The 26,911-nt window shown below is 40.1% G+C and overlaps 1 protein-coding gene across 4 annotated transcripts in view; it reads right to left on the bottom strand.

Moving 5' to 3' along the window:
- Positions 1–26,911, bottom strand: part of LOC125761250 (uncharacterized) — a 65,322-nt gene that overhangs the window by 10,825 nt on the left and 27,586 nt on the right. For 2 of the 4 annotated variants that reach the window (XM_049422199.1, XM_049422200.1), the window contains 3 exons: positions 13,813–14,218; positions 3,722–3,919; positions 1,191–1,837 (listed from right to left, as the gene is read on the bottom strand). In XM_049422199.1, the coding sequence (XP_049278156.1) occupies positions 1,191–1,837; positions 3,722–3,919; positions 13,813–14,218 (1,251 nt within the window). The remainder of the gene's footprint in view (positions 1–1,190; positions 1,838–3,721; positions 3,920–13,812; positions 14,219–26,911) is intronic. The other 2 variants (XM_049422201.1, XM_049422202.1) reach the window with 2 other exon arrangements.

Here is a 26,911-nt window from a genome sequence, read left to right as displayed (position 1 = left end):
ATGAGAAATTTATTAACATGAGCAATAGCTATTCTAATAGGAAAAGAGAATTACATTGTATTCACAATGATGACAAAAATACAGAAAAAAAATTAACTGTTACAGAAACAACGACGTGATTTTATGAAAAAAATATAATATTTGTATGTTAAATATAAGGTCAAATAAGTGGCGTTGAGAAAAATTGATTTATATTTTTTTTAAAGAAACCATGCTACAGTTTGACATAACTATTTAAATATTATCAAGAAAATAACTACTCCATAATTGTCCGGTTGAAAGTACAGTAGAACGCCGATTATCCGTGCTCATCGGATCAGCCCCCAGCGGATAAGCGAATATCACATTTTTTATTGATAAATATTAGTGTTTAGTGTGTAATGGGTGGATTTTTTCCTAAAGCTAAATGTTAAAATTCTTAGGTGCGCTTTGAAAAATAAATCTGTTCTATTTGATCGAACTTGAGTAAATTGCCTATTGAGGCTTTTCTTTCTTGTCATCACCGGTTTGCAGCTAATATGTCACTCGCCTTTGGAACTGTCATTTCCGCGCTGCACGGATAATGCAACAGCCGGATAAAAGATACCCGGATAATCGGCGCTCCACTGTAATTGAATGGCTAAAACTATCCTTCCAATCAGTTAGAGCCAATTAAGTTATTAGAAGAAATAAATTAATATTTTCAAAACACTTTTTATGCTAATCCTGTTGACTATGATATTTAAAAACCTTTTGTTACTATTACCTATTGCATAAATGTTATGTTTTGCTAACTAACTTTATATATTTTTAGAAATAAAACCATTATAAACGAAGACATTTATAAGGTGAAACCATTTCTTTTCCATTCACTATTAACCATAGCTCGCAAAGCTACACATAAAGCGAAAACAAACAAACCACTTTTTGTTTAAAAGTTATTGGAACTTACTTAACAATGCTATAACGTTTACTTTGAAACAATGATGAAGTATATGACAATAAAGCTCGTTTAAAAACGGTCATTGCTGGATAACAAATAATTACATTCATAATCTTATATTTGAAAACAGCTAGTTTTATCCCAACAAACCCACGAAAATGCCCACCGTGCAGCATAATACGCGCGCTCACCATCCCCTGAACGGTGGCATTAATTTAAATTAATCTGCACGCTCAAAGCCTACCGGCGATGTTGAAAATTAGCTCACCTGAACGGTTGACTGCTGCTGGTGTGCCTGGTGCTGCTGATGCTGCTGCTGTTGCTGCTGTTGCTGCTGCTGGTGCTGCTGTTGAGTGTGCTGCTGGTGCGGATGATGCTGCTGTTCATTTTTCCACAGTTTACCTCCCTTAAGGATACCACTTATCGCCTGCGCCGTACTTAACGGCTTATGTTTGGCCGGTTCGTACTGGCCCGCGCCACCACTCGTCGCTGTTTGTTGCTGCGAGGCACTTCCTTCCCCACCGGTCTGTCCCGTACGCATACCCTTCTGCTGCTGCTGTTGCTGCTGCTGCTGAAGCAATCGGTAGTCATGGCTAGCTGCTAGGGAGGACTGTGTGGTGCTAGCACTTCCTGCCACCGTCGGTACAGCGGTGGAACCACCTTCGTTGCCTGCTGGAACGATAGGTGAAAGCGTGGTGGATAAGGAAGGCATAATTGTGGGTGTGGAGCTAACCACCGGCGAACCGGCCTTCGCTCCGATACTGGCCGGAGCAGTTTCTGGCAGCGTCGGCAGCGACTCATCCTTTTGCACGATCCGTCGCTCGGTCACCGTGGTCATCGTAATTGTTTCCACGATGTAGCGCTGGGGAGTTTGGGATACCGTTGTACCGTCGCCACCTCCCTTACCGTCACCGTCTTTCACCCCACCCGGGAGGGGGTCGGCACAAACAATCGAACCCGTGGTAATCGGTATTCGAAGGCACCGGGCGTACCAAATGGGGGACGGGGTGAGCAAAATTCAAAAACAAACGTGTACTTCATTAGTTTCATTTCATTCACCTTGCTCTTTGCAAAATGGTCGATAGTGCCTTTGCGTCAACAAATGTTCAACACACCAGAGAGAAAGAAAGTAATAGCAAAGAGCTTTTTGCAAACGAAAGGATATGCAGCATATTTTGTATTGCATTGTTTGCTTACGATTTGCGGCATAGAACACACGTGAAGTACTAAGTGTTTCATATGCAAACGTGAGTTAAAAAAGAGTGGTGCCCAACGAGTGGTGGTTCGGAGTAGAGCTGACTATTTACAACGAAAAAAAAAACTCACGAATAAAAAGATACAGTAGCAATTATCCGGTTGAACAGTTTAGCTTTTTATGTTTTAAATTAATCTATAAAATTGAACATGTTTTATTTACCATTTTACCAATTCTGCAACGTAATCAGTAATCAAGTGCTTTTTTACAAACTTATTGCACTACTGTATGTGCCGGTATTCACCACTGTGTTGGGTACATGGCCAAAAAGTTCATTCGCTGCTGAAGGCATATACTACGCTACCGTCAAACGAAACGTGCAAGTGAAACTACTATATATAATCATCCTACAACCAGTCTCTAATTAGCGCAATACCAGTATTCGTTGTTGCATCAGTGATAATCTAGATGAGATGAGAAATTTTTAGACAAGTTTCAATGTGTTTCAGCCTTCACCAAAGTACTCCTTTAGTAATAACCATGCGCCTCCATCGATGGCTTCATACACGAACTATTTCCAATTGTATAAAAAAATATTTCTAGAAACCTTCAATTATTATTTTTGCTTTTTTTTTATCTCCGATTGGTTAACATAACTCGATTATATCAGTATAAATTAAACAACTTTAAATATCCATGATTGAAATCGCTGCGCATAATGCTTCTTTAAACATGCACTTTCGTGCAAAAAAAATGTACAACCCATTAGCTTACAAGAACATTTGCATGGTTGAAAAAGTTAAACTTCAACAATAAAAAAAAGAAGAAAAATATGCATCGCGTCCAATTTGTTAAAAGTGTTTTCATGAAAAAAAAAGTACAAACAAACATATATCCATGCACCCATCATGAGATGTTGGTGTTGCATACTCCAGCAGAGATTTGGTGACGTGCCAGGATTGAAATGGTATTAGATTGAATTTGTTTTTTCTTTCCCCTGCGTTTTGTCCAATATTTCGCTGCCAGGTGATGATGGTGAATGTTTGGTGAAACGGTACACGGTGGAGGTGACGAACGGTTCAATGCGATTTCCTTTCGAGCGTGAGATTGAGCGTGTGGGTGTGTGTATGTATGTGACAGTGTTCAAATGAAAATTTTATTGCATTTGCATTGCAGTGTTCCCACCAGTAACGAACGTGATGTGTTTTAGTAAAAATGTAAAGTGTGTGTGAGAGATATTTTTATATTGAAAAATAGTAAAAAAACTAACAATAAACTATAAAGTGATAGAAATAGAAAATGCGTCATTAAAATATTACTTTCGAGAATAATGGAAACTTTACTTGAAACCAGAACATTATCATGTTTGAATCAGAATTTTTAAGTTTATAAAATTAAGAAAACAAATCGAACATTTTTATCATACATTAGAACGTACTGCAGGCAGCAACAGAGCATTTCAAACACATTCTAATATCGGTTGTGATGCTATAATCATTTTGAGCGCACATTCTCACAAATTGAAATCATATACTTATAATTGAACGAAACGGAACTGAAAAATTGAAAGGCAGCCGACAATAATCATCCACTTCGTGTCCTACCTTGCGAACCCGAATCCTGCACCTGTTTGATGGTAAGGAACTTAGGCCTTTCCTCCCCAGCTATAATCTCCTTTTGCGTAACGCGTCGTTCTGGCGATGACTTGGTTAGGGGTACCAGTGCGATTGGAAGTGTAGCATGAGGTGGCAGCGGTGCCTCCAGCATTGGTGAAATGTCGTCCGAACATTGGGAGTCACATTCTAGAAAGATGAAAATTACACGATTAAAATTGTGGCATCAAAACTTACTTTTATTGCGTAATGTTTTGCATATTCCATAATTCCGTAAAATATATTTCCATAATGTTTTTAAAATATATTCTTACTTAACATATTCTGCGAATTAATCTAATAAAATTGTAACGGTAAAATTAAATAACTGTTTAAAATACACTTCACATATCTTTCAATTTTTCATTAAAGAAATGAAGCTTGAATAAAATTTCAAATAAGTAAAGTTCCATAAAGTCATAATTTTAATTGTGCTTATTAAATTCCTTAAAACAAGTAGCTATTTACTAAACAGTTGAAGTAGTTTATTTACTATAAAGTTGACTAGTTTATTTGCTATAAACTAAGATATTTTTCATTGAAAAAGTAAATTCAGAACACTTTACTGACGTAGATTCACTTACTATTAAGGTTAAATTATTATAAAGACACTAATCTTACCACATGTTGACATCGGATATGAATAAATCGAGCACCACTTATTGAGGCGGATATATTGTGGGTAAAATGCGTGAGAAAATTGTGGTTAAAAAAACACAACAAGTAACGAACCAATTTTAACCTTTTTTGTGTGTGTGTGTGTGTGTAACACGCGAATTGGAAACTCACAACAGCAACAACAAAAATAAAACCCTCCCTAAAACTGCCATCGTGACAAATAACATTCCAAACACGCACGCACCCGCGTTCTGGCGTGACTTGTGCATTTATGCGATTCACGCAGCAAGGACGGCTTATAATGTATCGGCTACGGATCTCGTAAAACCGGTGAATGATTATTCCAGTCATCCAGTGTGCGCTGTTGCTTCTGTAGCGCTTCTGTTGGTCAGCACGACCTAATTCTTGTCACGATTCAAGAATTGAGCCTGCTTACCGTGCCACAAAAATGTTACCGAAAGAGAAACCAACCGCGAAGCTATAGCCATAACCGAATGGGATGATAATGCTGGCTGTCGATGACGCTAAAACAACGGTATTGGGATGTGCGATGTTTTGTCGCACCGTGGTCCCCCGACGGTGAGAAAATCATCTTACAAGCCGCATGAAAACTTGCGCTTATAATTCGGTACTCAAACAAAAAAAATATGGACGAATAATATATTACCATACGGTACCGATTTCCTTAGCGACCGAAGGCTATCATCCAAATGATACTTTATGTTCGATACAGTTGCCAACACTTGGTACCGAGAGACTTAGCCAAATTACCCAACGGACCCATAAATCTATTTAAAAGCCTCTCACACCCTAATGCAATGAGCAGAATATTTAATCATTCCTTTCCACTAACTAACATCCATAAACCACAACCGATTTCACAAAACCCACAAACTAGCGGTGGATGATTGGAAAAATGGCATCCATTTAATCCCGAAACAGCGTCACAAGTCAACGTAACGTTTAAAAAATGTAGATAACACTAACCGTGTCACTTTTAAGAATTTAGAGTGAACTGGAAACTGTAGTTAACAAACATGAGAATGTGTTTAAACCAATTTAAAATTGTTTTATTTCTGAGAAAAAAATATCCAGAGGATAGCTTTGCAGTCCTGATAAAGAGGCGAATGAAATCTAGACACACATTTCCAAGAACATTTACTTCAATATTTGCACCAATATGCAATTTAGACTGGGTCCATTTCATTTAAGCGATTTCATTACATCTCAAAAAAAAAAGTAAAAAGCTTTGAATATTCCGAATGCAATAGAACGGCACACAAGTGCGATAGGGGCTGAAAAAAGATGCAGCGATAAAGACACCAACAATTCCAGGAATTCAATATGACACCAACCGATAGGGTGAATATACCAGGCACAAATAGATGCATTTCCACGAAAATAGTCGCACAGAAGAGTCAGAAACTGTGGAGCTACTGAAATGCAAATATATTGCAATTGAATAACTCATTAATCTAACCATCCGATTTCTGCACCCCGATTCGGGTGTGGTCTCATTGTTCCAATTTGCACAATTGTTCTGAATTTTGTGCGATAAATTCAATTTGCGCATCAGAAAGCGCAAAGTTTCGGTACGCATTACATCCCCGTTATAGTTATACAATGGCCTACGTACATACATTGTTGATGGGTTCCGAGAACGTCATTAATTTTGTCGCATGTAATAAAGTATCAGGAATTTGAAAATTGATTGTAAACATTCGCAGCACTGTAAACGTAAATAGTTAGACAAAATTTTACAAATTCTTTATATTTCTTCTTTTTTCTTTGAAAAATTAAAAAGCTTAAACATTTTTTTTTCTTTTTTTTATAGCAAAGCTGAGTGTTGGAAATATGTCGGTATTTTAGCAGCAAGACTGTTCGCAGAAAATATGTCAGAACATTTTACACTCAGCCTGCGACATCGAGTTTCGTGCTTATAAATTCGCTCTATCGCATGGGAAAAATTACTCAACCGGTAAGTTTTTTTACAATCCTCCATCACTAAAAGCTTTCGTTCCCAAGCATCTATCGCTGATGATGAAGACAGCATAAGAACGTTCCGGTGGTTGAACTTACATTTCATTACCACGTCTAAAGCACCGTCGCTCTCATGTCGGGCCAGATTTTCCACAATTATCAACAAATGACTCCCACCCACTGTTATCTGCCATCATAAATTCAATGAATCGTCTGCAACGTCTTACTGCAGAACAAATTTGCTCTTGCGCTACTAGCATTGTCCTTTCGTACCTAGAAACGTTCCAGAAAGGTTGAGCTTAAGGGCGAAACCGGGGTTTCTTCGTAGCTCACACACGACACTGATCTGCACTTCTCACCAGCGCACAAGGGTGGCTTCGGTCAAGTTTATAGTTCATCAAACCTTCCTGGTGGAGAATTGAACCTCAGTACCTATTGTCGTGGAAGGAGCGTTCCCATGATTGAGATTAATAGAATGCTGGCAAAACTCGACTCATCCATCACGAGTGGCGAGAGAGAAAAATGGAAAACGCTGCTTGCCTTTACCTTTTCGACGTATTCTTACTGTTTGTAGGAAGTCGGATTGCTACTTCCACGTCATATAGCTGTATGAAAAAAGTATACCGAATGAAGTAGGTGTCCATTCGCGTGTTGGTTGGAAGAACCCGTTTATTATCCACCCTAATGTTTGCTCTTCGGCGATGAAATTGTACTTAACATTTAAACCAACATGACGGTACTCAGCGGATTCACGGAATCAATTACCATCACGATCAAAGTTTCGCCAAGTTCTAGGTTGAAGCCTTCGCTTATTTAGTTGGTAATAGGATTGATTGCCATTTCTTCGAATCAATTCAATTTTCACATGCTTTATCAGAGTTAACCGATTCACGCTTTCACTCAATTTTTCAATGACATCACCACACGCATAAGTTATTACTAAAACCTTTTTAATTAAAAATCCTAATAGTTGAGTCGATCAACTTACAAAGAACATATGAAGTTGTAGTCTTTTTTTCTACATTGGCAAAAAACTACAAAAAGTTGCACGAAATGTTAAAGTACATTAGCGTGAACATCCAATATATTGGAAGCACTTGTCAGGATTTTATCCACGTTCTCAGAAACCTACTCCAACACACATTCGTAGCGAAAGCGCACCCGAACGACTGTGTAGCGTTCCGAATAAAATCGAAACATACTGAGCGGTGTTGAGAATATACAACATTAGCACACAAAACGAACGGCAATCGTACCATGAATCGATTACCGGAGAATCACTTTTACCACACCCAAAAACATTCTATTACATGCCCAAAACAAGCGATTAACTTCCACTTGTACTACGAACAGCTTCCCGAATGCCGGTCAATTGACAATTTCACCGCTGTTGGTTTGTGGTCGTAAGCGATGTAGAAAGTACCATCCCAACTTCTTTCTTCGTAATTGGATGTCTATTAGGCACATGGTTAAACATCGTACCGATCCAACATTGTAGACATTCTTGGGCGAGAAATTCCCCGACACAGGATACCCTCGAAGGGTTTTTCGTAACTATCGCAACAATTTATCGTTTACCTACTTTATGGTTACTTTCAAAATCCTCAACGAAACTTATATGAGAAATGATCCAACTTTTAAAGCCTTTGTTTAAGTATGAAAATTATTCCTCAAGAAAAAAAATCATTTGAGAAACACTGAGATCAATCAATGTTTCAAACATCGTTTGCAAATTTCAAATCAATGTAACGTCAACTGTCACGGTACATTGGAAAACCCAAATCAACCAGCTCAACAGCTGGCACTGTAAAGTGAAACGTTCGAAAAGCCTATTAAACTGTCGATAAAGCTCTTTTATCGAGTTTTCGTACTGGCGCCGTCATAATTTACACCCTGCGACAAGATGGAGAATATTTCCTATTTTTGGAGCTTTAATCCATGTTTTTTTACACTAAAGAAACTCCCACTGTTTTGAATGTCTTACGTAAAGCATTTGAGCGGCACAAGCCTCCCGTTAGCACAAGTCCCCGAAGAAGTTAAAACCATCCGAGCAGCTCTCGGTTGTCGAAATTACTCGAATCCATTGCGATCAGTACCAAAGCGCCACGAAATGGTACCAGCGGAAAGGACATTAGGCAGAATGGCGTAATTACATTTGATGGTACCATAAGAATGGTGAAGTGTGCCATATTTTCTGTGGCATATTTGCAGCACGCTAGAAATCTTGGGCCAGGATTTGTTATTTGTAATTGCTAAATCTCAAGCTCTCGTTCAGTTACAGCAATTTAGCTGGAAAACTATGGAAGATATATCAGTGACAATTTCTAAGACGTTTTACCTTCATTGCTGGTAGTGCTGAACGGCTCCTTAAGAGTTCGCGATCCAAAGGACAGTAACGATGGACACGTGTGCAATCGTAACAAGTTCATTTTTCCACCTAAGAATGTATCCTTTGCTGTCTTATTTTATATATACTGTTTTGTTTCTCTATACACTTTCTTTATTATTTTGCTTTAAATTTCTTCACTTCTCTTAACATAATTGAATATCCGACAATATCCGAGTACCGAAAGCAACAAAAACTGACTTTCGACTTTGTTGTCTAATTTATTCGACATCACATACAGACGGTGTCCCAAAAGTACCCAGCCTCACCCGAGCAAACATAGAAAAGCACCTAAATTAACCCTTTGGGATATACGAATCATTATTTGAGCGTGTGGTTTCTTCGTCCTCTTTAGGGCCACTCATTTATTACACTGTACACTCCGGTATGCTGCTCACAGAATTAATGAACAATCTGGGTTGGTCGCAAACCAAAAAAAAAAGAAACCAACCATCTCACCATCTTTCAGTCCTCAAGCCATAAACACATCGTAACGGCGGCGGAACGATAAGTGTAAAGCTCAACAAATCAGTACCTCAACTCTTATCGCCACCGCATTGTGTGAGCCGGTTCCGATGGGAATGGTTTCGCGTAATGGTGTAAGTTTATTTTTATTTCACTTGTGCCTTGGTGGACAAAAATCATTCACTTTCCAGCCACACACACGCACACGAACCTTTACAGTTGCGTGATATCTTGCGCGGCGATGAAAAACGGCTTTTCGCTCACCCTCACTTTCCTGTTGCAGAATGTTCGGTAAAGGACGGTAGAGTCAAACGAAAAAAAGAGAACTTTATAAACAGCAACGCACGGACCCTACGAAACACGCAACACCAATTAATTTCATTCCCCAATTTGTCACCAATTTTCCTCTCGTTTTCACATTTTGCGCACCACCTACTGCTCTGATGGCACTTGATTATTATTTCACAATAATTTTCGGGCATAAGGGACATGAGTTGGTTTTCGTTGATTAAGGCTGCTTTTACTGTCATACACCGAGAGTCACACAACCGGAAATTGATTTTTCGCCCACTGAATTTAAGGATGTTTCTGCAAATGCAAAAAATCCACCAGAGCTCAAACGAATGTTAGAAATGATTTGTCCCCTTTTTGGGGACATAACTCTGTCGTCGCTAGTTCTGAATAATCACTGCTCCTAACAAACTTCGTTATTCACCACCAGCTCGTCCGGTAGATAGTTCGAACCTGTATAACAGTGTCTCACTAGCACTAGCCAAAATTGATTGCGTCCAATCGCGATCGGTTAACTTTGCGGAATAAATTGAACCGACTGCTGCCGGATGGCTGCTGACCGTGATGGAACGCACCGTGAACGCGCGGACTCTCGCTAAACAGTCGGAGCACAATAAGGGTTCTCCCTTTTTTTCCTGACAGGGAAATTTTGGATGACCGCGAGAACGAGTACGAGGCAAAAACAAAACCGCTTACTCGAGCCGCATTTAATGTCTGCCTGATCGTACCAACTCCCAGCTCCAGTTTTCTTTCTATTTATCGAAACCACATGACACGGTCGGATCCGTCATCCGACCATCCGACACCCCCTCCCCAAACTTCTACGAACCCGGTTGGTGTAGCATAAACGAAATCAAAGCATAACATGAGACAAACAGAAATAATATTTATATGTGGAACACGCGTTCCCACCCGGCCTATGTAGTCCCCGCCCTGTATGTATCTAAACATAGTGTAGCATAAATAAACCACTCCTTTGTGTGGTTCCACCACGTTCGACCGGCACCGGTTTGATGCAGGAGAAATGCAATGACCAGAACGACCCACGGCCAGCGTGCAAGACAAAAACATACAACGGAGGTTCATTCATTTGCCCGAACAGCTCGACTTCCGGAATGTTTTGATCGATGAAACGATGCAAACATATTGCAAACTTAAATAGCTTGAAAACATAAAACTAAAGCTGGTATGTTAATAGTTTATTACACTGGAAAAATTTCGGTCCAACACTAATATCTTTTCCTACAGAACTAGACAATGCACAGCATGTATGCGGAAACTATTCTTACTAGAGTGTGAAGCCTTAGATGGGGTTCAGACTGTGATTAGGCAACAACGAAAAGCATCGAATTACAAAACTTTAAACAAGTACAGGTTTGATGCTTTCGCAAAACATGAGTCGCGTGTGGAAAGTCTTTTCCAACAACAAAATGTTTTTCTTCGATTTTCTTCAAAAGAAACTTGAAACTTGTTTTCGGCTTAATAAGTGGAAATCATGTTCCTGGTTATATAAGTAATACTTTACAATCAACAATTGGTTTTTTTTGCTTTGTCCTATTAATTCTTAAATATATGATACCATTACTCTTCACAACTTCCTTTCATTACATGTTAAAATTATTAAATTTATTTAAGCTTGAAACTGCTTTAATTTATTTAAGCAGCTGAGGGCGGCCCAGTAGTGTATGTAGTAAACGGCGCCAGTTCCACAGGACAGGACCGGGGATCAAATCCCATCCCGATCGTGTCTCGCCGTAGCAATGACTGACTTTCCGCGTTTCGTGGTAAAACATGTCTAGTTAACCATGAATGCCGGTGAGACCTTAGACGTAATTAAGCCCAGAAAGAAGCTTGAAAAACTGAACACAAAATAAACTTTTCTAATTAATAAATCCACACGTGAGCAAACATTCAACAACTGCAAACTAATCGACTAAAAAAAAAAACAATGTTCGCAAACCGCATTTCCTGTGAACTAGTATAATTTTCTGGAAATTATGTTCAAACAGTTTCCATTGCATAACCTTTTGCAAAGTTCAACCATGCAATGGGAATGAGGAAATGAAAAAACGAGACCTTTTCACATAATCCTTGCTTTCTGGAGTTGCTGACAGACGGCAGGAGTTGTGCCGCTGGATATTTGCTGTCAGGATACATTGGAAACTGTGCTTTTGAACTTATTGAACCGGATTGAAGCGCACTACTACAACACTTGTTCAAATTGCACCTTTTACAATCGCTGTGTTTGTACTTACGTTGTGTAGAAGTTTTCGCAGTTTACTATAAAATGCTTAAATTCCCATCTTTCACAACAAACCAAAGGTTAAATGATTTGTGATTGTCTAGCCAATGCTGATGAAGATATATCTCCACTAAACTATTGAACAGTCGCTAACGCAAACATCATCAGTGCAGAATTTCGCCAAACAAACGACAAATATGTAACTTCATGCGTTACTAATTTCGTGTCTCCTGAGGCATCTTAGGCCCTTCTCACTAGCGCAGACCGAAATATATCAATATCATTCTTGGACAGCAATTGGGTGAAGCTCATTAAAGACGAACATCTTGCCAACGCGGGTTGACTTAGGAATGCTACACATATTTCCCGGATTTGTCACAACCCACCCCAAAATGGGGCTCACATTTTGTTCCCCTGCTTTTCCGAGGGTGCGGCCGACGCTCCCTTTGCGTCCCTTGTTCCAGATAACGCACAATCAACGAAAGCTTTGCGCTTAATAATTGGCGATGAACAGCGAGGGTGGTACGAGCATTTGGAGTACCGGGAGTGTTGTGTTACGGTTGGCGATAAATGTCAAATGCCTGCAACAACTATCGAACCGTGCTTCCGCCCACGGTGTACCCGATATATTCATCCACCCGACCATTTCCTCCTAACGTTTTTCGCCTGACAAAAAGGGGAAATGCCATTCGGGCTTGCCGTGCGCAAACATGATGCGGAGCCTATTTACCCGGCATGGTGGTAATTTGCTGCCGAGGATCCAACTATCACCTACCCATGCCTAGGATGGGTGAAACTCTATATCGCGATGTGGCTGTGTGCCCTCATAAGCTTAGCAAAAGCTGCAGTCACGCGTGACGGAGAGCGGTTCCGACTGCACGAAAGGGGCCTCTAGTCGAGGGGGACTCGTAGGTCACGGTTCACGAAAGCTCATCCTATCCCTTTCCGCTTTACGATTCGACGATAGTTTGAACTTCCCTTCGATCGACCACGTGCACATAACCGGAAGCGAAACGGAAGGTAGCGCATTGAAACTCCAATTTCCGCTGGGAACCTTTCGATGGATCAGAACAAGGTGAGTGAACGATTGGACGTTAAGAACTTGTTGCATCGCTCAGGTTGTTTACTTCCGGCCATCGTGACAACATCCTGCAGTTGTACATCAAAGCTTACATCATGAACTAACATCCAAAGCTCTAGTTTTGTATTTATAAAAAAAAAAACGACTAACAAATCTCATCACAAAACAACCGAAACAGGAATAGATGGTCAACTCGTCCAACCGACCGTGTCATGAATATTTACGCCAACTAAACCATCCTTCCTGTTCCGTGAAATTCATTGTGTAATAAGTTCCGGCACATTCCATTCCAACCATCAGTCGCACTGTTATAGACTCAGAGATAATGGAACAAATTAGTTCTCTTGTCAATATGTGTATCGCGAAAGCCTCACACATCCTCCAGCTCAGATAGTAGAAACGATCCGAGCGGTCTAAGGTTGGCGATATTATTAGATACAACAGAATTAGCACAATAAATGAGCTTCATTCATTCACGGAAGCACCTCCCTGTTGCGAAGGGAATTGTAGAAATTGAATAGTTCTCATCTTCCACCGATCGAAAGGAACCACTACGGGGCAGCAAAATGGAATCGTCAAGTTACAGCTGTCAAGGTAGAAGGTAGAAAATCATCCACAATATTGTCCATTTCCTGAAGCTGTTAATGGATCCGACGTTTAATGTTTGACGAAAATAGGTCCTCAGTTTCGTAGTAGGGAGCGTTAGCATCCAAAACACCCTGACACCGGTAAAGGTCAAAGAAACCTTTCCTTTCATGAAGTAGAAATCGATTTATATCTAACAACCGATCTACGTCTTTCGTGGCAAATGACTAAATTTAAAAATAAGAAGATTAAACATGAAATATAACAATCAACAAATGCTGAATGATGAACGATTTGAGCTTACATGAATTTTTATAGTTAGTTGATTCAAAATCAGTGACGAAATGCACCTCTCAAGAACCTAAAGAAATCATTTAAGCATCAAGAGAACTCACCTTCATCATGCATTTGTTTGGCAGCACATTCCGCACATTCGGCACATTCTGTGCATACAGCAGTTTGCTGGACTTGCTGTTGTTGCTGCTGCTGCTGTTGCTGCTGTTGCTGTTGCTGCTGTTGTTGACTAGTGGAGACGGTTTGGGAACCAGCCTGGCCTTGGCCTGCGGTGCCCGTTTGTTGTCCCTGCTGGCCAGCAGCAGCTCTGGCTGCCAACATGGCAGCCCGTTGCTGCTGTAGCCGCTGGATAACCTGGAGCTGCTGAATATGTTGTGCACCGAAGACATGCCCACCGAGTGCTCCACCGAGTGCATTGTCAAGCAGTCCACTGCCGTCTTTGTAGCCCTCCGGGGGGCTCAGCGTGGCCTGGTCGACAAACTCGATCGGAGGAGCAAACTTCGGACTCTGCGAAAGGGAAAAGCGACAGAACGAAACAATGTTAGTATTGTGTGGGTATCGAGCATTTTTCTTCCGTTGTATGAAGGTATGTCCTTCACATTACAATGTTCCAAGCCCTTTCCTCTGTTTTTTGTTGTGAATCGATCACACATTACTTATTCGTGTGCATGTACAATTTCCAATCAAGGTGCAGTATGGATCGTTAGTTCACTCAATCTGCCAATCAATTTTTCTTAGCGCGAAACGCAACAATCGACGACGGTAGAGTAGACTGACGAAGCGTGTAATTGTTCGGCCGGAAGATTGAATTGTTGCTTTCTTTGAATTGCTATCTCGCTCCCCTTTTTTTTTCTTTTTGGCCTGTCTACCGCTTGTCTTTTGTTATGGGCCGGAATCGATGCCCGGAACGGGCCACTCCCAGGCAAAATACGTCTATAGACGAAACTGTAAGACTTTCGATAAATAGCTTACAACTTGTCATGCGATAAATCACAGCCGATTTGAAAATTCCACCAGGAAGGTAGCAAATTTCATGTCGAAAAGCTAAGCAAACATGCAATGCGGTGACTTCCAGTTCCGCATACCTTCACGAAGATTCGTTCCATTTTTTTTTTCATCGTACGTAAATAATAGAAAGCGATAGCTACGGCAGAACCAGTTCTGTATGGAGAGCAGAGTTCCATTACAATTCAGCTGAATAAAATATCATCTATTCACGCAGACGGATGCAATCGAAACCGGATCAGCAAATATCATACGGTATGTGAAAGGCATTGGCACTTCTGTCGGAAAAGGTCTCGACTGAGGAGATGAATTTACATCTATTTCCTTGAAGAATAAAAACGATAAACTCAAGGATTTTTTGAGGATTCGAGAAGTTCTATTAGTTAAGACTTATTTGACTGAAATATCTGACTTCAGGATTCTGAAATATCTGACCATTTTTCCCTTTAGTTGGGCCCTCTTGCAAGGTTTTCATCTATTGTGCCTCACCATTTTCTATTATAGCTTTTAATATCTCATAGCGAAATCTTGTCGAAGATTTTATTTGATTGCAAGCTACATTTCACAGACCTCGTTAGAAGGAAGCTTGTTATCTATAGAAAAATACATTCCTATGTGAGATCATATACCTAATCACATCTTTTGCAGTTTCGCTCTGTACCAATGTCACGCACTATATAAATTAATTCGCAACTGCTCATTCATTGAAGCTAAACAGATAATAATAAACCCGAAGACTTCTTTAAGGCTTACATATTACCCTCTCAGCCCATTGCTTCTATAAATAGCAACATACCAACATAATCCAGGGTTAAACCTCAATGGACAAAATCATTCCTAACCTAAACCAAAAGCATGTTTAACCTATGAAAATATTGAAACCATCTAACATAATGGCCCCCGCGGCTAATCGTGCCGGTGACTCCGTCCAAAAAGCGCATGGCGACCGCATAGAGCTGTTGACTTTGAACGCATAACCCTCCACCGTGTATTAGGATAAGATATTTTACATCCTTTTGTCACACTTTTCCATCTACCGGTCGTCAACTTTCTCAAGAATGATAATGTGTCTTAGATGCCCCTGAAAATACTTTACCACTATTTACGCTCCCGGCATTCCGTCCAGGGTCGGTGGCACGTTTAGCAACAATGCCTCGTTTTCGAACTAAAGCATTATACTAACGTGAACCCGTTCGGCCCACCATCATCGTCAACCCTCCGAGTACTTTGGCATGCTATTGTTATCCAGCACCGAGCACAAGTAGACGTTACAGCACTTGCCCCCGAAAGAGCTTCACGTCCAAAAACGTCTATCCCTGTGGAGATGTAGAAGACGTTCTGGAAGCTTCCCGTTCTACCTTTAGTGTGTGTGCCGTATTATGCCTCATATATGTATTTATGTGCGACCCGTTGTGTTTGCGGTTCGTCTGAAGCGGTTTCATGCAAACCGCTGCTGTAAGGATCCTTTCGTTTCAGTGCCTGGCCATTGATACGGTATGCCTTTCGAATGGAGCCTATCGTAACGCGGCTTGCTAACAAATGGTTGCTCAGGCTAGGATCTTTCCCCTTCCAGGAACTTACGCGACGAGACGTTCTTTTTTTTGGCTCCACCCGTGCTGCTCCATATGAAGTGGCACAAGAAGATGAAGGGTATAACCATTGCCCCGTGATAGGACTATTTTTACCACCATACAAACCAGCAAAGGGAGAAAAGTCAACCTAGACTAAGTCAACGAAACCATACGATGAATGAAAAAGCTCCATTCCATCAGAAATCCTAAAGAAAGGTGACATAAAACGTGCCAGAAAGCCTGTGGAGTACCTGCAGGTAAAGCGGGAAGTTCTTGGTTGGAGGATAATTGAACGACAAAGCTCTTGTCGAAACGATCCAATAGTTGGAAGAATGTAATCGAAAATGAAGTCAAAATCTAGCAAATCTCTTCAGTTTTCACTTTATCTGTTCATTCTTTCCCATCGAAACAATCTCCCGTAATCACGTCGTTGAAAGATTGTTCTCATTCGTTATGATTTAATAACTACAATAAGTGGAACAATGAAAATTAAGTGGAAACGTCAAGCTACAATATCCCATTCAGTAGAAAGCAACTAAAGCGGTGGAAGTATCTACATTGGAAACAAGAATTGTTTTCCGTAAATTTTTGGGGAGATATTAAACACTGGAAGTTTAATTCTTGCAAAAACTGTGCACCAGAACCAGGTGTAATAATGTCTTCTTTAATGAAAGTTGTTATCTTACTTCTATGGCAATGTTAACACTAACTTAGGCTTAGGCTATTAACTTGTAACGAACGATTAATTAAATGTCCAATATGATGTTCAGTCAAAACTTTTACCTCCGCTACTATTAATTAACATCACAATAAGAAGCTTTTCCCTGTAAGTCAACTTGTTCTTGAAACTTCCCGGATGGGGTAAAGCAAGGAGTATGTTCAGCATCGTGTTCAACAAGACGTTTGATCAACAAATCTCTGTGTTGTTATGTTATGTTATTCAAATTTCTTTCATAGCATTTGCTCTTTAAAACTTCATGAAAATGCATGTTTTACGCTACCTTCGTGGAAGTGTGCAGACAAAAACTTTCCACCAATACGATCATCAAATCAACCTAATTCCAAAGCCTGACCCCTAAATCATCCCGAAGGCGTGCAAAAATGAACATTTTCCCAAAAGTGCCTCTACCTAATTTTTGAACGAAAGCTTCCACCGCTCGAATGGATTGCTTTCTTTTCGATTGCTTGGTGCTTTCAATAACCTGCCCACACAAACCAACAACAACCATTGCCGGGAATCTCATTCGTGCTTTCTATGGAAATGAGCTTGCCCTTTCATCAGGCCATTCAGAATGTTAAGCTGAGCTTTAACCGCTGCAAATACTGGTTCGTTTCGTGACCTTCAAAAACAAGCAGAAACAGAGTACATGATCAAATTATTCAAAGATTAAAAGATTTTGGTCTATATTCGGATGAAGTTTTGCTGCTGGAAGTATTTGACACGAACGGTGGCCACAGTTATGTCATTATTTGGCGGGCAAAACAATTTTAAGTTCTTCAAGAAACTTCAAGTAAATTGATATTTTTGCGGCAATATTCAATTACTCTTTTTTTAAATCTTTTTATAACCTTGTAATATTGTAAACAAACTTACTAAGAAAAAAGAAAATAAAAACTTTAAGATTGATTATACTATATCGATTTGCAAAGGATCGCACATTATAGATTCTTTGGTCTAAAAAATCATCCAACCCACGTCGAAAAAATCTTCATAACATTTCCGTATATTTGAGATTTTTCCATAGAAATTTTCATCCTTATGAAACGGAACACAAAACTGGCAAACGGTAGCAAGAGACAACATTCAAAAATTTCACTTCATTTCCGCCATGTCAGAAAGCAGCAGGATCGAAAATTTCATCAACGAACTCACCCCGAGCCGGTTTGCCACCATGTGTGCGAAGGTTATGTCGCTGAGTATACCGTCAATTTATTCGTGTCAACCGTTGTCAACTTGGTAAAAAGGTCAAACATCTTTGGATTGGTGTCGTTGCGTCGACTTTCAATATTGCAGTACAAAATCAAACCACATGTCCTGTGTAAATATTCTGTGCTGCTTCGCGACAGTTTAAGGTTTGCCAAAGCGATATTGAAAAGACGCACATGAATCATTGTCCCAGAAAGTTTTGACAAGGTCCCCACATAGGAGCGAAATGTGAAGAAAAGTGTCGGTCGATAAAGAAACGTCGAACGTTTTACCTTGCGCCATATGTTTACTCGAGGTGGTAACCTTTGCTTCAACATCAACATCTACGCAGCAGCCTACAAATGCTGCTGTTCATTGAAGAACATATTAACAATTATTTTTTATATTTGTTTTAAAGCTTCAACATATCTTCTGATGTTCAGGATATTTGATACACTGAAGACACACAAACAATAAAACCATTTTTGACTACCATTAGCATTGGAAACAAAAACAACCGAACCAACCTCACTTTTTCCAGGAATAAATACTTAACATCTTCCTCGGCACCTCAACCATTTTTCTTGTGTACAAAAAAAAACTTCATTCTATTCCATTTGCCCGTAGCATAAATCGCACAAAAACGAAAGCCTATCAACACTACGCCCACAAACATACGATAGCAGTTATCTCCTGGAAACTCCATTACTTTACCTCATGTGTCTACTTTACCACCTAAATCCACATGTAAAGGTGACAAAAAGTCACATCCATTTTCACCTGCGATAGGACGATGCAAAGGACCGCTATGGTACCCAAAATAGCACACATTCGCTTCAAATCTCTCCCTTGTTGATGAAAGTGCCGCTCCGTTCAGCATATTCTCAAACCGGAGATCATCCTCGCCGACCGGTATTCGCTCACACTGGAGGCTGGTTTTTGGGTGGTTTTGGGTGTTTATGAATATCAGGACACCGTGTGCAATCCCACAGATGGTGCCATAGCCTCCAGCTAAGATTATATTACTGCCGGTTTTGTTCGAGTGTAAGTGGCACATCTATTTTCAGCATACCGCTCGGAACTTTGCCAAGGTAAACACAACACAATCGTTGATACCATCTCTAAACTCATGTAGATATTTAGCGAGAATAAAATTGGTAAAGTAACACTGAGTGAAAAATTCTCAATTAATAGGCTTTTTTTAATCTTCACAAGTTTGCTGGATTTCTAACTATCTAAGAGTTATGAACCGCACATTATGTTTATTATTTCCAAATTTTAACATCCTTGCAGCTATATTCCGACACAGCAATTAAGCTTACGATGAAGATTAAAAGCTTTTGCGCAAGACTTTATAATTCTACCTGCAACCACTTTATCTCACATCAATTTATCACGGCACTATGATATCGGCCTCTCTAAGGCCACAAATTTGTCGGAAGAACTTTTTTCCAGTAGTAAAATGTACAAGAGCCGCACGACCATATCATGCAGTTGGCGCACACCAGCACAAAATGTTGAGTTTGAGTACGATCTACTCATGTCTGGGATGCCTCCGAGGAATAGGATGTGACTCAGTTTTCTACGTTCTAGTCTATGGAATCCGCTCATTAACCTATTTACGCCTCATGCTCACCTGGTTGCGAAAGGAAGAGCAGAAACCATCGCGGTAATAATGAATAAAAACTTTTTTAAGGGTTTGTTGGAATAATGCAAAGGCTTTGCTGCAAGGCAATTATCCAGCTTTTGAAAATTCTAGTGACACAACTCCGGGCTAAGACTAACAATAGTTAAAGAGCTCAAAAAGACAGAAGAAAGATAAATGTTTGAATGGTTGGACAACTTATGACAAATTTTATTTATCTCTAACAGTATTAATGATTAGTATAAAAATTTAAGATATCTTTCACTAGTAGTTTACCGATCCATAAACTTTGACTAGGTTTGATTTTTTGAATTTGAGGTTTAAATGTCTATTGAAATGTCGCTAGACGGCAACGCTACCTTCTATTAAATTTTAAAGAATCTCTGAAATGTTGTAATGCCTAGCAATGTCATCCAAATAGTAATCTTTTCGGTTAGACAGATGAATGCAACCGGAAATAAAATCCCGAATAACAAACAAATAGTTCACAAAACATTCTCCAACAATTAATCCATTAATTAATTGTTGCTGAATTTTTTAATGCGATTATACACTATCACAAAACAAGCAAAAGCTGTTAAAAAAATAGGAAAAGCATCAGCTAAGAAATTAAATAGGAAGCATAACAGATAAAGCAAGTAAATCAACATATTCTTTAAAGTGTTATTCAACTAACCGTAGAAAAAATGTTCAATTTTAATAACGCTTACTAACATAAACATAATCGTTGTCGTTAAACTGTTGCTGTTAAATAGCATACAGATAAGGAAAACAGCATGTTGCTGTGAAACAAAAGAAAAAACAATCTGCATTCCATTATGATCTACAATAATGTTTACATTCTTAATTTTTAAAAAGTTTTTTTTTTTTGGAGAACACAACCGATCCCCAGGTTATTCCCGAATTCATTGTGGGATTACAAAGTCACGGAATGCTGCATGGAGGCATAAGCTACCGATCCCGCCCGGTGGGTCATGAGTCATAACTTTGCGTGTTATTTCCATCCCTCTGCCACAGGGACGTGCAGCGAAAACCTTCACTTACACTTTGCTGTAGCAGATGGTGTCCTTTTTGCAGTTTGGCATCGTAAAAAAAGCGACCACCAAAGCAAGGACGAACGGCTAAAACGTTCAGCAGTTTGACCCAGTTACAGCACCATTTCCGAGGGATCTTAGAGCAACCACCCTCACTCATCCTCATCTTTATCGTCCGCTCGGACGGTGTCAGCAGCGTGGTTTAATCCTACAGCTGGCAGCTTCTTGCTAACTCGCACCATACCTATGCAATCCACTGTGCACAAAGTGGCCACATTTAAACGCGTTTGCCGTATTATGAAACGGGAAGCAGTATGTTCGCCGTTTTAACTCACGATGGTTAACAAAGAGGTGGCAAAAACAAAAATCTACCGTATGTGTTCCCCTGTCCAGGTCAAATGGACTTGCACTGCGTTCCGTCATATTCCTGGATGTTGTTTGGCAATAAACGGTCCTGCCGGCCAAAAAGAGCAAACCATAAAGCGGAGGCTGAATGGGAAATAATTCGGTCGACTAAATAAACGGGACGAATTTGCCCAACCTTTTTTATGTTGTTTGCGTCACCAGTCAGTCTCCTAGTCTAGCTACTCAAACATACATAAACACAAAGGAAGAAAAATGAAGAAAATCCTTTAAGGGAAGCACATCCAACGGTATGTGCTTGGCAAGGTTTTACCTTGGTGACAAAAAGCTAACGATAGCGCAAATTTGATACGAGAATGTGTGTCATTTATGCTTACTGTGAAACGACTGGGTGGTGGAAGTCAAATAACGATGTCAAGTGTAAATATGTAAGCTTCTCCGGTATTCTTACCATGAAAAACACATTGTTTTAAATCGAGCAAAGCAAGAACATATTATGACGTATTCGACGATACATTAAATATCTCCGATACTACAAAGCATTAAAATCCTAACCAGAGAAAAAATATGACTCATCTACTATCTGGCTTTTTATTACAATAAATTAATAAAAGTGGCGTTTCTGGATTTTAATATAATATTATTATTGGCATCAGTACAGCTTTTCTCAAATTTTGTTTTTCAATGTACGTGACTATGATGATCTTCAATTTCCCCATGTCGACATCTGTGCACAAGATTTATTTTTTACGCTAAAATAATAAATCTACAAAAGATTTAAATACCAGAAAAAGTAAAACATTTTTAAAATTTATAAAAATATTTTCATACTATTTTCATACCGCACAATAGCGCTTCTCAATAACTTAGCTCAAACCATTACATCAATTCTATTATATTTTTAAGCCAACAATCCGATCGATTTATTTACATTGAAAAATATAGACATACCACTCGAACGTGTATAAATAATGAAATTTCAACATTTCCCTTAAGCTTCCATATCCCGGATGGATCACATTCCATTTATCAATCAACCAGTTTTGTAGAAAATATCAATTACAACCAGCTGTCCTACAGCACAACGTTGCCAAAGTTTTAACCAAACAAAAAAAATGCACCGTATTTCGCCATAAATACCATTTTGTACCTTTGCCAACTGTTATCTCCTGTCCGCTTTGCACCTGTCTGTGTGTGTGTGTTTGGTTTAGTGTTTTCAACTGAACTCTTCCGAGCTTTCCCGTACGACAATGCACTTTACCCGAGGGCAGTGAACTGACAGAACGCGATATGGCCAAAAAAAATCGTCTGTCGACTACATACCGATACAGATTTCTGGTTCGAAAGGCAGTATTTTTTCCCCCAAATTTATTTCCTACAACAAAATGCTCCCAGCACGGCACCTGGGTAATAAGTGTTCCCATTGGAGAAATAGTGTAACGATGTTGTGGGTGCACTGTACAACACTCCGTACTTTCTTTACGTCGAATGAAAGCAGAACTACACAAAAAAACTCGCGAAACAGCATAGCAAAGCGAGTTATTGCGAAAGATCCTCCGAGTGTTGTACATAAACGGATAAAGCAGAGGGTGTGAACATTCTGGAAAAAAGCATATTGATTTTCGTTTCCTTTCTATGACGGAAGAAAAAAAACATGAAATACTAGACAAAACAACCACACCGAAAACAGGATCGATTCGCATGGTTATGGCGACAGCGAGTTGCCAAACATTTTTCGGTATGTTTTTGGTTGTATTTTTTCTTTTTCATTTTTCACCAAGAAGTTCCATTTTGGCAGCAGAAAATTCAACATGCAGAACGAGCAAGCATGCGGATGGAACCACAACGAAGTGGAAGTGAACTAAGCAGTTTTTATGGCCACCGTGGTGAGAGATAAATTTCGCTATCACAAAAACAAAATAAAATGTTTGTCAAAACTTGAGACAACTATTGCCTTCTGCAACAACCAAATGAGTCGGCTTATAAACTCTTCGTATGAAAGGTTCCATTTCCGTACCGATCGCTCCTATACATCAATGGCGAAAACATTCATTTATGCTGACAAGGCGACTAGCCATTATGTCGAAGGCGTTCGGAGCCACTTTCTAGATGGATCTCTAGGTTTCCGTTTTGGCTTAGTAGCTATACCTAGGGAAATAAACACTATGAAGGACCTCCCATATCATCCGAAGCGTTAGAGAAAAAAGGGCATAGAGATGTGTTGAACCGTGAGCATCAACGCGTCGCAGCATTTTCCTCCCCCATAAGGGACAAACAGAACCGTAGGTTCGACAACGTGAACATGACGGTGAAAAATGCTTCACGATAAATGGTGATTTCATTGCTTTACCAATTCCCAAACATTTCGCTTCGAAAGTGGCTGCATGTTGAATTGTTCGATTTGTTCCACGTTTATTTCCATGTTTCATGTATGCGCCTAGGATACCCACTGCATATGTTTGCTTACCATAGCAAGTGAATTTACCACATCGTTGTACTGGTGGTCTCTTGGGCATATGAAATAAAGGAATAAATCGATCAGGTACAAGCGACAAAGAATGGAAACACACGCTGCGCTTACTCACAACGCCACAACGGACGCAGCCAAAAAGATAGCAATCAAGCACCAGGCGGCTCCATCGTGTCTAGCTGGGCTGCGGTTTTTCGTACGGTATGGGTGGGTGGGGTTACCATCTTTTTTTACGTTCAAACACCGTTACCATGGTAGACCGTGCTATTGGCAGGCCGAATTCAATAAACATGTCCCAATTCCAATTTGCGACAACAGCACTGCACACACACACACATACACACAAACGACTATGAGTCTTGGTAAAGGATCCGTGTGGTAAAGAACATTTTCCTGCATTCTGCAGCAGAATGTCCGCACACATCTTTCTTCGTGATCGGGATAAAAGGCCTTAAGGGTACCATCGGCTAGAAAAAGGGTTCTAAAGCGGCCGTCCAAATAATTAGATTTATTTTTCTGACAGTGCATTGCCAAAAAAGGAAGATCCTGCAGTATGCCAATACAGGTGCCTCCTATTCAAGGCGAAGAACAAATTGAATGCAGGACCATAATGTGACCTTTCATGAAATGAACAACCGATACGATGGTGATGATACGTAGTAAGCACTAGTAGTGCCGCTGAATCTACCACAGTCATGAGACTTCAATGAACCTTAGCAAAGACTCACTCAGTGAGAAAGAAACCCAACTTGAATGTTTGTGAAACACCAATACACCAAACAAGACGACATATCAATCGGGTTTCTTAAGACTCCTGCCTCAAAATAGCACAACGTCACCTTTTTTTTCGTTTTTGACCAAACAACCAAACACACAATGCTTAGCAGTATATACATAAAAGCTCGTTAGGTTAAAGTGCCATTGAATTATACTTCATGCAAATGGAATACGCCTCCCTAATGTCCTACGCTCACAAACAATCGACCGTGCTGGAATAGGCTGAACCGGCGGTTGATTTATTGGATTTACGAGCTACGCACTAAATATAAATTCTCGAGCCCCGGAGCATTAAAAGCCCACGTGCGTTATTTGCTCATTGGTGTGCAGTTTCTGACGTGAGTGGTTCATTGAAGACCGAACGAAATTAACGACACGGAACAGTCCGTCCTGTTTAGTGTTATGAAGGAATACCAGTAGCAAACTACTGCTGTTTGCAATCAAATAAAAAAATAACTTATTAAAGAAAGCGCAAATTTTGTCCTTCATATTTATGAAAGGAAAAAGCAATTGGTTCGCCCACATATTTATTTGGAGAAACAATGGGACCAACTTTATACAAACTACTATCCATTAGAAAGAAATATTCTCCGTACCGTACCGCGTTGGTTGGTCGTAATATTCCATAAATCAAATTCCCAAATTGCATGTATAACAACAAAATTTTCCATCTTCCTATGCCCTACCCCATCTCAAACAAGTTGCTGACCTTTTTATCAGTCCCAAGAAAAAAAACATTTACTATATTTCATTTCACCTCAACTCATCTCTCCCTTGCCAACATGTCTTCCAATCGTTTTGTTGTTTCGTGAACCCTTATTCAACGAATGACTACTCCCCAAACCTGGTGAACCTATTTTTGACCCTCTCTACAGCAAAGTTTAACCATCGCTCGAGTTATCGACCTTGAGAAGCTTGTTTTCTGTGCTCTGTTTTTCAATGACAAACCATTTCTCGTCCTATCGTCTCATTTTAATCTATCGCCGTTGGTACCAAAAACACGCTGAAAGTACGTTCACCGAGCGTAATTGGAACAACAAACTTGTGGCATCGAACCACAGCCAAGACACCCCGAGGTCAACCGAAAACTACTACTCGTCTACTGTCTGAAGAGTCGTTGATTGTTAGTGGGAAGAAAATCGAAAATCCGCAGGCGAATCGTTTGTCATTCGCCATGATCATCAGCGCGCTACTGAATTGTGAGGTGCGTGTATAGAACGTGCCATATCATCGGGTAAAGTCCCAAGAACAAGACCGTGTACTTCCACTAAACCTTTACCTATTCCTTCTTACACTCCTCAGGGTGTAGAACACTGTATTCCCTTGGTAAATGAATGACGTCAAAGAAACTCATCAACTGTAACGTTCGTGAAGAACATCATTCGACCGAATGAAACTGTACCGCACAGATGTCAAACCACCAAGAACCGGGAACGTTTGTCGGTAATTGTTATTACTCGGTACAAGAAGAACATCCTGCCCAGAATCTTGCGTTTCGTCACAGTACTGAAACATCAGAATGTGTTCATCAAGGGACATCCACATCTTCGTCTTCTCATCCCTCATGGATGATAATTTGGGTACTGATGAGCAAGGCGGTCTTGGGATGTTACAATACACACAGAGCTTGTAGCAAACCGATGGTTCATTGGGATCCTTTTGTCACCTGCCTAACCCCATTACACCTTACGTCCCTTCAAGAGGTATCTTGGTGAAGATATTTCATCGACTCAACGGTGGCAAAAAACGACCAAGACGAATCAATTGTCAAGGTGTTGTTGCGAAATAAATGAGAAAATGAACGGACCCAGTGCAGCAACGAGGCGTGTACCACCTTCACGCTATCCCCGGTGTATATATGCTTGTATTTTCGTTCTGCCCATCACCCCATGCCCATCGGGGTGCTGCGCAGGCGGTCTTCTTGCCATCGTGTCGTGGCCTCGTTTTCCTACGGCGACGACCGCTGGAAGGGATCGCAAAGCAAATGGATAAAGGCATCCAAACACGAACAGCAGAATCGTTTCTTCTTCATCAAACGAACCGTCATCGTTCCAAGGAGCAAGGAGCTTTCTTTGATTCCGAGAATGGAAACGAGGTCACGAGCACCAAGGTCATCCCACACTTGATCCTTCCAAATTTCGATCCATCTGTATGGCACTGAAGTACTACTCACTTGCAGTGTTCTTTTTTTGAAGAGAGAACAATGCGAAAAATGCTGCTGTATTTCGTTATTTTTAAACAACAGGTGCTACTTTTCCCCCATCGACATGTTGCACAACAAAGCAGCTCTAGTGCTCTGCTATAGAGAAATTGCTGATGAATGCATTCTATGGAAGAAACGTTTGTACTGTTTTGTTTTTTGTTCGAGCTCTTGTATTTCTAAAGCACAAATACAACTCCTTTCGAGCCGTTGGAATTTTCATTAAATA

Source organism: Anopheles funestus, chromosome 2RL (assembly GCF_943734845.2).
Source record: "Anopheles funestus chromosome 2RL, idAnoFuneDA-416_04, whole genome shotgun sequence".
NCBI classification, from domain to species: Eukaryota; Metazoa; Arthropoda; class Insecta; order Diptera; family Culicidae; genus Anopheles; species Anopheles funestus.
The sequence above is the reverse complement of the archived record's forward strand: the minus strand, read 5'-3'. Positions and strand labels throughout refer to the sequence as shown.